Source organism: Zeus faber, assembly GCF_960531495.2.
Source record: "Zeus faber genome assembly, chromosome: 7".
Lineage (NCBI taxonomy): Eukaryota > Metazoa > Chordata > Actinopteri > Zeiformes > Zeidae > Zeus > Zeus faber.
In genome coordinates, this window is record NC_137203.1 from 25,564,143 (window position 1) to 25,576,738 (window position 12,596).

Genomic DNA, 12,596 nt, shown 5'->3' on the forward strand with positions numbered 1-12,596 from the left:
AAATGGAAAGTTTAAAATTCAGATTGGTAAACAATTACGTCTGTACGGTGTTTGAATCAACTGCTGTTTAGTTTTTTACAACTGTTATATTATTATTTGTCACGTATACGCTATTGACGCATACCCTGTGGGTAAAATAACTAATAAATTCGATTTGCGCAAGAGTTGCGCATATTTGAATGTCACAATATTCAAATATATATAATTTAATAAAAACACCCGTTTGTGAGTTTTTTCCGAAGCTTTTATTTCATTCAAATATATATGATTCAAATAGGAGCACGATTTATGCAATTTTGAAGGTCACAAACGTTAATCTATTTATTGGTTACGTGTAATATTCATGCGCACGTCCTGCGCAACGTGTTGTGCGTGAGCACGCCTACAAATCTACTTCCGGTTAGCAACCAGCTCTGACGCCTTGGTCTGGTTTCCAAGGAGTTTAGCGCTGGCGAGCTACGTATGTCCCTGATTTCAGAGATTGCTAATAATCGTCATTAATCTAAAATATCTTGTCATATTTTCTTATCGTTTTAGTCGATGAATAGTTTATTGTTCCGACTGTATGTTAAAATAACCGCATCCACCGAGTTACCAACTTGGCAACCGCCAACACTGGGATAACTTGGCTACAAAAGAGACGAGTACGCCAAGAAGAAGATTATCTGTAAGAAGCGCATTGCAAAGCTCCAACATGAGCGAGCAACTGAAATTCATAGTTGAGCAGCTGAACAGAGAGCCCTTAAAGAAGAACTTCAACCTCATCACCTTCGACTCTCTCGAACCAATGCAACTGCTGCAGATCCTGAACGACGTCCTTGCTGAAGTTGACCCGAAGGTTGAGCCGATCGTTTTGATGAATCAATACCTTAAATTACCCTAATGTTGTACTTGTTATCTTAACTGACCTCTCTGGGCGTGTTTTTCAGCAATCTATTGATATCCGTGAAGAAATGTCTGAACAGACTGCGAAGAGAATGTTTGCATTGCTGGGGATGCTGAAATATAAACCTCCAGGGAGTCAAACTGATGCGTAAGTAAAGTGACTTACACTTCAACATTTGGGATGATAAAGTACCCTTTCAGGTGACAGTGTTTCATGTAACTCCCTCGCATGCCATGCAGGAGCACCTTCAGACAGGGTCTGGTGATTGGGAATAAACCAGTCATCCACCCCATCCTCCACTGGCTGCTACAGAGGCTCCCCGAGCTGAAGAAGCGGGCATACCTTGCTCGTTTTCTGGTTAAGCTGGAGGTGCCTGCAGAGTTCCTCCAGGATGACATCGTTAGTGACACCTCCCGCCAGGTTTGTCACTCTCATGCACTTTCCTATTCTTTGAAAATCCAGTTGTCTACAGGAGGCTGAACATTAATAGTGCACCTTCATTTCTAGTATGAAGAGCTGGTTGAAACATTTAAGAGCCACCACAAGGAGTGTGAGCAGCTGAGGACTTCTGGATTCTCCATAGTAGAAATCAGACGGGTAAAACATTTTTTTTTTTTTTATTTTCTAAATTACAGATGTCCGCTGTGCTCAGAATAAATTGTATTTTATGCTTCTCACTGACAAAAATCAGAAATTGCTTAATATGTTGTATGTTTGTAATCAGCTGCTTAAGGTGAAAACCAAGGTAATACTTCACTTTACATTGTCTTTCTTAACCATAGGACATCAGCGCAATGGAGGAGGAGAAAGATCAGCTAATCAAACGTGTGGAAAGGCTGAAGAAGAGGGTATGGCACACTGGTTAAAAAAACAAGCACCCTCTTATCTTGCCTGAGAGTCTGAGAGGAGTACAGTGGAATGAAAACAAGACATGTTGTAACAGCTTTTTGTACCAGGTAGAGCTGCATTTGGTTCTAAGGCTTTTCCCTTCTCCCAGGTGGAGTCATACCATGTAGAATTTGAGAGATTTTGTGTGTGTGTGCGTGTGTGTGTCCTGTCCTGTCCTGTCCTGTTCCAGAGAGGGGATAAAAAAGGGGAGGGACATTTGAGACGGCCTGAGGTTCTTGATTATTTCCGTTCCCCATTTGACACCCCCCCCCCCATTATAATTTCTCATTGTCATAACTTGTTGTGTCCACCAGGTGGAATCAGTGCCAACCCACCTGCGCATGCTGGAACTGGCCAGGCAGCTTCGTGTGGAGAAGGAGAGAGAAGAGTCTCTCTCTCAGCAAAAGCAAGAGCAGAAAAACCAAGTAACCGTCTTTCCAATATTTATATTTCATCACTGGTGGAAACAGTTTGGTTGCATATCTCATCATACAATACAAATGTTATGTCTATTTTTCTTGTTATATATTTAAATAATATATTTCTAAGTTGCAATTATGTGTTTCAAATGTTGAAGACACTGGCACATGCTTAGAGTTTTTTTTGTCAGAGTACACACAAAGTTGTTAATGAAAAACCGGTTTGAGGTGAGGCAGTGACCTCTGAAAAAAAAAAAAAATTTTTTAAAAACAACTAGCTTTCCAGGGATATTTTTTATTTCATTCCATTCTGATGAAGTTGTCTGGATGTGCTCAGCTGTTCCAGGCAGAGCAGCGGCTGCAGAGATCCCAGCAGCAGTTGAAGGACCTACGCCAGGCCGCAGCAAATGCGGATCCAGAGAGTGAGTGATCATGATGAAGATGCTGTTTCCTCTATTCAGGCCAGAGCTGGATGTTAGTCCAATGTACTCGCGGGGTGTCCCATCGTAAATTGACTCCCATGGCATGCAGTGAGGACCAATAATAATACAGATCAATGTAGCACTCTATTAGTATCTGAATCAGAATGTGAATCAGTTTATTCAGTCAGGTTCATTTACATATACATTAACGTTTACGTATATGTTTTGTGCATTTCAGTACAGACAATTTGCATTAAAAAAATAAGCTTAAAAGGAGATAATGATGATAATAAAACAAAATAGAATAAAAAATATGTTTAAAAATAGTAAAATATATACAAATAGCCCAAAAAAAATAAAACAGGATATATAAGAATATGCAGAATATACAAAATGTGATAATATGCACAGGATAAATTATTGTTATGGGTATATATGGTAAAATTATATATATTATTACTATGTACTAACTAGCTTATTGCAGTATCTACAGTGTAATACCAATGTTATTGCAGGTATATTTATCTTATTTAACTCATCGTGTGTGAAATATGCTCCTTTGCCACACCTCCATGAGCGATGTTTGCACATTTCTAGTTTCTTAAATAAACAATCTCACACAGATTGGCACAATGTTGCACAGTATATATTCATACTTTGCATAAGACACCTTTGATCTTCAGGGTTTTTTGTTCTTTCAGCAAGCAACCAGATTAGCTGGGCGGATGGATGGCTGCTGTTTTGGTTTGAAAGCTGTTTTTGGTTTGGAAGTTGAAAGTTGTTTTTTTTTGTTTTTTTTGCTGCTATTGTTGTTTTAAGGCCTCATGAAAAGACTGGAGGAGGAGATCAAGATCAACACCTACATCGTCACCGAGAAGCTGCCCAAAGAGATGGGGAGCAAGAGGCGCATGGTGCAGTACCTGCAGAAGGTGGCGTTGGAGCCAGCAATGGGCCATGGCGAGCTACAGGAGCTGGAGGACAAGGTAGCATTGGAAGAACACGCAGAGCAGAACACACAAAAACAATAATAATCGTCTGAACGCAATTATTCGAACAGATTGCCGTCTTTTTGTAAAAATCGTTCAATTTCACAATTGTATGTTTCCATCAAAAGTCAAGGGAATTTTAAGCCAATTTACAAATGTTACAATAAATAGTATGTGAAAATTATTGAGTTTCTATAATTTTGGTCGAGGGGAAAATAAAAGTCTACCCAAATGTTTATGTTTCAGTGCCAATAAATGGCTCTTCTGTAACAGGTCGACTTGTATTATAACTCTGTTACAGTGAGTGTCTTGACAATTAACCGTGAAGTACAATTTCATGATCTCGGCTGCCCTAAACATAACGACATATGATGCATATATTGTTGTTTTGACATATTTGTTTGGTTGGTCTTGCTTTTGGCTGCGCAGATCAAAGAGGTCAACACCCAGGTGAACCAGCTGATTGAGAAGAGGATGATGAGGAACGACCCCATGGACGACAAACTCACACTGTTCAGGCAACAGGTGCAAATCATTTTCATGTTATACCGTCACCACGCTCCAGCTGTATCCTGCCTCAGATGTGTGTTGCCCTGACTCACCCCCCACCCCACCCCACAGGCCTCCATCATAATACGTAAGAAGGAGGCGAAGGCGGAGGAGCTGCAGCAAGCGAGGGAGGAGCTGTCGGCCGTAGAAAAGGAACTGTCCCAGAGGAGCAGCCAGGCGCGGGGGCTCGACGGAGGGGAGGTCGTACGAGGCGATGAGGTACTGAGGAAGTCTTCTTTTATTTATTTATTTATTTATTTATTTTTTGGTGTTTGCCATCCTGGATGCCGTTTCTCCATTATCACTGCCCTCACACGAAGCCTGTCCTCTCTGCGACACTTGGACACATTGGTAAAGGTAACTAGCGCTAAACAACACTCAAACCCCAATTTGACTGGAGGGAAGCCCGGTAGAATTGCAAAGACAAGCCAACACAAGAGTTCATTTCAGCTCCAATGTAAACACAAAGGGGCCGACTGTCTAATGTAACATCCCCCTCCCCCCCCCCCCCCCCCCTCACACCATGCAGCGCTTTTAATAGAAAAGGACAGAGAATACCCAGGGACCAGGACTTCTGTACTGGACTTATTAGCCAAAATGTTTTTCTTTTCCCTTCTTCCCTTGAAATCAATCTTCCTGTGCTCGTCATCCAGAAGACATTAAGCAAAGCTTGATGCGCCAAGTCCTTCCTGTGTACATAACTCTGCAATGAGGATGTTCTCCCTCTGTGGGACACGACAGCCCGGCACGGTTTTGCTCAACTGGCATGGAACTTCAGGAGCGCAAAAACACCGTAGCTGCTTCTTGTCTCTGAAAACTCTGGCCTTTGGCCTTTGGCTTTGCGTACAGTCGGGTGAGTTATAAAGATCGTCGGCCCGCCGCCTCCCCTGGCTGCATCGGCAGGTCTATGCTGTCTGACTGAGAGAGAGAGGGAACTTATAGCCAGCTAAGTGTGTTCTATGTGCCGAGGCCCTGTATGGTCCCAGTCATAGCTTGTTTGAAATGGCATTGTCCCAACTAGGATGTTTGCAGATCCTGGGTGAAAAGGTTGTATTCGTCTGATTTAAGAGATAAGAGACACGAGACAGCTATTCAGGTCAGATTTCTTTAGATATTTATTGTATGTTTGAGATGTGTTCGTTTTTTTCAGGTTTGAGGTATTTCAGGTTCATATTCTGAAGAACAAATCACATAATTTCACATCGCGCTTCACATCATTTAAAATGTTGAGTTGGTCTCATTGCATATGCTATTAGGTAATAACCTTTCAGTGCTCATGTTTTTGAAGTGAAGAAAGGACAACGGGTTAAACCCGTTAAAAACTGACTGGGTTGCCACCCAAGAGGCCCCAACATGAGGCTCATTGCCTCAAACCAGAAAAAGCTCTTTAGAGGAATGTGGTGAACCGAGTCACACACAACTTATCAGTCAGGGGGCCATTGGCCATGGTGGAGATGATCACCTTATCAGAGGTATTTTCCATTCCGCAGAGTTATGTCTCATCACATGACTTTTTCAGATTGGCGACTCCATCTGCTTATCACTGGTCGGCTTATAAATTCTCACCGCACACCAGCTAACCGGGCCTTGGGTGATATTTAGTCTCGATTTACTGTAAAATAGATCCAAATGTGCCTTTATCCTGAACCCAAAAGTGTTTCTGTTTGGTCTATACTGTAATTCAACGTATATGGTATTGTAATGTATGTTAAGATTGGGCCACTAACCAATTTAACTGCAGTTGCTTTTGGGGAACACGCCCTGGGTGACAAGGGAACGCTATGCAGGAATTATTCTGGTGGGCTAACTCCTGTCTCAACCTTGTCTGCCCTTGAAAGATCGAAATACACAAACCACAACCCCCCCCCCACACACACACACACACACACACACACCTCACATGTCCCAAATGAAGTCAGAACACACTCACTGGTGCTTTCTGAGGCCGTTCTCCCATTCACGTGTCCAGTATGATTGTGGCTTGCTCTCCTCTGCGGTTAGGGAGGGTCTCGCCGTGTCCCAGCAGAGGAGAGTGGTGAGTGGAGGCCATGTTCTTGAGCCCTGTGGAAGACGTGTGCTCTGTGCGGCCGACCCTGTGCCTGAAAGAGATGCGGGGTGGATTGTTGGAGAGTGTAACAGTGTCTCCCAGGCTCCCCTGTTATGGACACTGTTCCCTTCTTCTGAACCACCACCATTGACTTCCCCAAGAGCCTTTTTTTTTTTACTACATTGTGTTCAGGACAGCTTGTTATCAAAAGATAATTGTATGTTTGTAGTTTTTTAATTTGGATATCATTAAGCCTCATTGACAATTTTTGGTTTTGGTGTATAGGCTGCTTACAGTATTTCAACATTTTGTTCACTGTTTAAGGGTTATATTTTATGTATATAATTTATTGTATAGGACCGTATATTTCATTTTTGGACAATTTCTTTTTTTTTATCCGTTATTCTGTTATTTTTAGGTTATATCTGTTGTTTATCATAATGTTTAGTATATTGTATATTGGCAGATTTTTTTATTTGCTACAGTTAACTGTAATGTTTATTGTATATCTTCCATATGTTGCCATTTTCTTTTTTCATATTTTGGTTGTATTGCTGATTATTATTTTGCCTATTGTGTTGATGTAAGCTGTTTTCAGGGATGACTATAGGCCATTATTAAAATATCTATCCATCAATCCATTTATCTATCCATCTATCAATTGAATTATCGCAAAGTGCCCCCAAATCCAAAATACCTTCCCGTTGACATTCGATTAATCTATTAATCGTTCAAATTCTCCGTTGCTCTTTGCAGCTGAAACGCTTGGTTGTGAAGTTGCGCAGCAAGGGGACGGTGCACAAGAAGAAGCGCCAGGAGCTTGCCGAGCTCAAGGCTGAGTACGGCGTCCTCCAGCGGACCGAGGAGATCCTCAGACAGCGGCACGAAGACATCCAACAGCAACTGGTAAGGCCAAAGTCCAAGAATTGTCTGAACTTTGATGCAAAATGTACTAACAACAGAACAGATTACTCTCACCATCATAGGGCTGCATGAGTAAATGTAGGGGCAAAAAGGGGGTTATAGGGATTTAAACACACACACACACACACACACACACACCCTTGTGAGCTGAAGGCAACTGGGCCAAACTGCAATAGCCTAAACCGTATTTTTCTTGAATAAGAAAAGAGAGTTTATTCAGTGTTGACAGCCTTAAAACCGTCTTCTGGGAATTCTTGTTATTTGAAAGTTTTTTTTTTTGTTTTTTTTTATGATGTCAATGGATCTCCACCACCCCAGCTCTCCCTGCCTCCTGTAGTATATCCCCATTTGTACAACACTGCACTCTTGTCCCTACTTGTAGAAATTGTGTTAACAACAAGTGGGTAAAAAGCTTCCAGGAAATGACTTTACACCTCAGTGTCACCACACCTCCTGACTCGCTGATAGCCCTACTGACGTAGGCCAGGCTGAGCCGCGGCTATTTCTGATGGCTGCATCTGCCTCTCTCTGTCTGTGCTTCAGGGATGTTTCCTTTTCTATTTTTTTTTTTTTCGGCTTGCTTCTTGCTTCTTCAGTGATTGGAGTATTTTTCCCTTAGTCTATTTACCTCCGCCTGCAAAGTTTTCCAGTCTGTACAAGGAGTTTATAAGGTAGCAAATGGATTCCAGTGCTTCTCGTACCTGAGACAAGTTATCTAATATGCAAATGGTGAAACTCTAATAAGCAGGCCACAGCAGGGCCAAGCCACTTAGACCAATGCACTATGGTTTTACACATTAAAAATGTAATTTGTAGGCCCAAGTCAGTGCAATATCAACAGATCAGTTTCAACACATCAGTTTCCAAATCGAACATGAACCATTTGATTTAATAGTTAAAAATGGTTTTCTCCCAAACCTGTTAGTTCTCTAATGTCTACTTTGTTTGTGTTGTGTTTTCAAGCAATCCATTGAGGCTCAAAAGGGAATCTCTGGCTACAGTTACACCCAGGAAGAACTGGAGAAGGTGTCGGCCACCAAGAGCGAACTGGACGATGTGAAGGGCCGCACGCTGGATGACATGTCTGAGATGGTACACATACAGTACACTGAAGTTTAAGGCGGCACGGTGGCTCAATGATAGCACTGTTGCCTTACAGCAATAAGGTCCTGGGTTCGTATACCAGGCCCTCATAGGTCCTTTCTGTGTGGAGTTTGCATGTTTTCCACATATTTGAGTGGGTTTCCTCCGGGTGCTCCAGTTTCCTTCCACCAACAAAAGATATGTACGTTAGGGCTTAATATACTCTTGTCAGTGCCCCTGACCAAGGCACTGGCAAAAAGAGCTGGCATTGGTCCCCGGGTCGCTGCACTACCCACTGCTCCTAGGGTGTGTAGGATGGGTCAAATGCAGTGGACAAATTTTATTTCAATGTATGTGAGTGCTGAAAAATGACCAATGAAGAAATCTTAAGATTCACCATAGAGCAACACTAACACAATACATGGCATGCATTTTAAGCTCAGAAGCTCATTGCAAAATGACAACCCATACGTACCTGTCATTTGAATGATTGTGGGGTATTTTGACTTGCAAAGAAAGGCGCGATGAGGTCGCTGCACAAGCAGAGTGCTAAAAGACTTGAAGGTAGTCCATGTAAGACCTCCTCCAGCACCTTTTGTCAGCCAAACATAATGAATACCAATGGAAGAGTAACTGAAGTAACCCTAACATCATATGTATACTATCATCAGCTTCTTCAGATGACTCACAAGTTTGATTTGTAGCTTTCAAAAGAATTCCTGCGTACTGAAAATTGCTATTAGTTTGTGTCAGTTGTAGAATATATGCAAGGTAAATTGTTTATTGTATCACTAGTGCAGCCCCCTATTGTCAACTTGATTTATCAGCATGTCTCATTTTGTCAAGGCCCCAAATGGTGCGAACTGCAATTAGGCCGGCTTCCCAGATGTAATCGGAGTTGGAGTTTTTGTTCCTGTAGGCTGGCAGATTGTGCACTTGGCAAGGGACAGGCCACTCTTTAATGAGCGGTCTCTCCCTTAAATGTTGGAGTCTTTTCTGGCTCCGACATTAAAGCGCATGTCCATTCTCCTTCACGACCAGCAAGCGCTGCTGGGCAGCCTCAAACACCACAGAGGCCGGAGAAATACAGATTATTGGGAGCGTAGCTGGCCTGGTACTTTTCCTGCCCATGAACTATAGTAAAAATTTGCCACACCAGCTAAAATAGCGAATTTGCAAAAATGTTAATCAATGCACTTCTTTTCCGTAAAACTCTATCAGGTAAACTGTGGCTATCAGTTGAGATTAAATGTACATATTACATTAAATGGAAATATACAGTATGTATACCACTAATTTATTTCTTTTTTCTTTCTTTTTTTTTTGTTTGCAGGTGAAGAAATTAAACTCTATGATCGCAGAGAAGAAGTCAGCTCTAGCCCCGATTATCAAGGAACTGAGATCCTTGAGGCAGGAGTGTCAGGTGACCATCCCGCACATTGTAGTTCTCCATATCCGTGAGAATCACCAAAATGTGGTTATTCTGAAGTGGCCGAGGCCTCCAGACTGGGAACTATAAAAGGAAATTCCCGAAGGGCAAAATTTAGCCAGTAAATTGTAATAATTTTAAGGTAGTTGTTTTGTGGAAGCAAGAATATTTTCCTCTTATTTCGCTTTTTTTCTTTGAATTCATTTCATGCAGTGCTTGCCATGCAGCTAATTAGCTGCATGGAGAGAATAGGTTAATTTCCCAGTATACAAACGTAGGAGAACAGCAAACTAACGACTTTCAAGGAAGGATCAGAAAATTCCCCCAAGGTATCGCCCAGCCGGTGTGCACAGTAATGTGTTTGTAAAGTCATCACTTCAAAGTCTAAAAAAGGCAGTTTGCGTGTCGTCTATAAATAAGATGTACGATCAAGGGGGGGGGAATCCCCCCCTGCGTGGCTCGGTCAGAGTGGAGGATCATATTTTCCTACATGTGTTCCCAGAACGATTGTGCCATTGTGCGCGCTAATGCCCCACTAATGAAGCTCTGAATCGGGAACACAAAAATAGACTAGCGCGAGGTTCCGAGCGAACTCCTCAAAATGCTCCGGCTCCGGTGACACTAGAAATGCCGGCGTTCCGATCCAAATGTCGACGTGAAGCATCATCGAGAGGATCAAAGCCTTTTTGTGTGCCATCCCGGGTAAACGCTTTGTGTTTCTGTGCCGTCGTGTGTCTGCGTGGCATCATAACAGGAGTTGACCCAGGAGTACGATGAGAAGAAGTCCCAGTACGACAGCTGCGCTGCCGGCCTGGAGAGCAACCGATCCAAGTTGGAACAGGTACTTTTTTTATCTGCAACGAATGAATGACATTGTCATGGCAACATCTTTTGTTACGTAAGGTAGTTAACACACGCTACACATTTCTATTCATCTATTCATGGTGATTTTTTTTAGGCTTTTGCTGCTGATGCTTCCGAAATGTGTCCAGTGTCATTTTCCCCCTCTTAGATTAGTTACGGTCAGTTTTAACTTTGTGTTCCAGGACGTGAAAACCCTGAGAGAGGAGTCTGCCCAGGAGGAAAACCGATACCACTATCTCAACTGCATGAAGCAGGCAAGGATCTCCATGAACCAATATCTATGTCGGGGGTGGAGAGAGGGTTTCGAATTTCACCCTCCCCCCACCGCCCCCCTCTGGTTTATCTCCCAGGGCTGAAAATGTACCACTATTGAGTGAATATTGTTAGTCTCATGAACCACTTCAGAAAACATCTGCACTGTGAGCGTAACCCTGAACCCTGAACCCCACCCACTCCTTGTCACCCGCAGATCACAGAGATGCAAATGCAGCGGGCGGCACAGGAGACCAAAGCCTACGTGTCCTCGGATCCGCAACAGAGGAAGAAGGCCATCAGGTGAGCACGCCGAGCTCCGGCCTGCCAGCTGCCTTCCAGTAACTCCCTATACCCCGTACCCCGCACACCCCAGACACAGCTCCAGTTACAGCTCTGTGAGGGCTCATGCTGCTGCAGCGTGGCATACATCATACCAGCCTCGACTTCGTCCCCGTGCTATTCCAACGCGCTGATGCATAACATGTTTTTAGTTGAATCCCAGGTGATTTAAATGCTTTTCATTGCAACGTCTGTTGAACCCACGCCAATCTATTGGGTTGCAGGGAGGTGTACATGAAAAGCATCGCGGAGCAGGAGTCGCTGGGCAAGGTGAGCAGGGGGTGGGGGGAACATGTATTTTGTGAGCGTAGACAAACACCATGAATGAACATGTCTACGTCAGAGCAAACAGGACAGATGTGACTTTCTCCCCACTCACCCCACCAACCCCACCCCCCACCCCCTTTCAGAAGCTACGCGAGAAGCAGAAGGCGGTCAGAGAGAGCCACGGCGCCAACATGAAGCAGATGAAGATGTGGCGCGACTTGGAGCAACTGATGGAGTGCAAGAAGCAGTGCTTTATCCGGGCCCAGAGCCAGGCCTCCATCGGCCAGGTCATCCAGGAGGGAGGAGAGGACAGGCTGGTCCTCTAGGCTCCCATCCGGCATTCTGAGAATAATGAATCTCTCACAAGCTGAAGTCATAACATCGCCTTCATTTCCAGTAAAATGCTCTCTGGCTTTTTTTTTTTTTTTTTTTTTGATTACGCACAGACAAATATTTATTTCCCCATTTTTCTCTCATTTTACTTGGTTAGTTTATCTCCCTCGGGGAGCAACCAAGTGGAGTTGACACCGTCTGAAGTGCAGTTCACTGAACAAACACATGTACTGGGAGGTGTTGTGTGGGATAAGGGCTTTCTGCTTTTCTCTCGCCCACTGACTGAATTAACGCGCCGCAGCCTTCGTTCCGACACATCTTTAAGAATACACTTTCCGTTTAAGTGTCTTAAGATAACAGCGTACAAAGTGGTGCACTTGGGACGCGGCTGTACTAGGCTAAATTTGGAAATGACAGCCGTGACCTTGGACCCTGTATCTTGCCAATTTTGGAATTCTATGAGTCCCTTGATATTTCACAGAGGGCAGTTATGACGAAATATCCACATTAATCTTGTTTAATTTTATAATACTGGTATCGCTATTTTCTCTATTAGAACCAAATTTGGGTAACAGTGGAAAACACAACTGTATGTAGATTTTTGTGTGTGTGATGTGTATTAATAATAAACCAGTTGTGTCTACTTTTCTGTGGTTGTGTGTGGGTTGTGTATCACTAAATGTAAGAGTATTTCCTATTTTAAAACACTATTGTGGCAAGCATGTTTCTTTTAAAAATCAAAGAAAGTAATTCATAATCTAAAGATCTGTCTGTTTTTAAAGAACAGAATAAGTATTGCCCCAGGGCCCAGCACAAAGATAACCGTTTGACTTAATAATGTTGCAAAGTTTTTCCGGTTGTTACGAGATGATGTACCTCGTCCCTCGCTCCCTCCATCCATCTGT

At 43.1% G+C, this 12,596-nt stretch overlaps 1 protein-coding gene across 1 annotated transcript; it reads left to right on the forward strand.

Annotated features, from left to right (window-relative positions):
• Nucleotides 1-694: 694 nt before the first annotated feature.
• On the forward strand, nucleotides 695-12,316 carry ift81 (intraflagellar transport 81 homolog; the record flags this gene model as incomplete). Its single annotated transcript, XM_080004136.1, has 18 exons — nucleotides 695-838; nucleotides 930-1,033; nucleotides 1,126-1,306; nucleotides 1,394-1,483; nucleotides 1,669-1,734; nucleotides 2,089-2,199; nucleotides 2,531-2,615; nucleotides 3,435-3,598; nucleotides 4,031-4,126; nucleotides 4,223-4,369; nucleotides 6,954-7,103; nucleotides 8,085-8,213; nucleotides 9,538-9,627; nucleotides 10,388-10,474; nucleotides 10,680-10,751; nucleotides 10,967-11,052; nucleotides 11,316-11,361; nucleotides 11,502-12,316. 18 exons carry the CDS (start codon nucleotides 695-697, stop codon nucleotides 11,682-11,684), a joined length of 2,031 nt encoding a protein of 676 aa, XP_079860262.1. The 3' UTR covers nucleotides 11,685-12,316.
• Nucleotides 12,317-12,596: the final 280 nt, after the last annotated feature.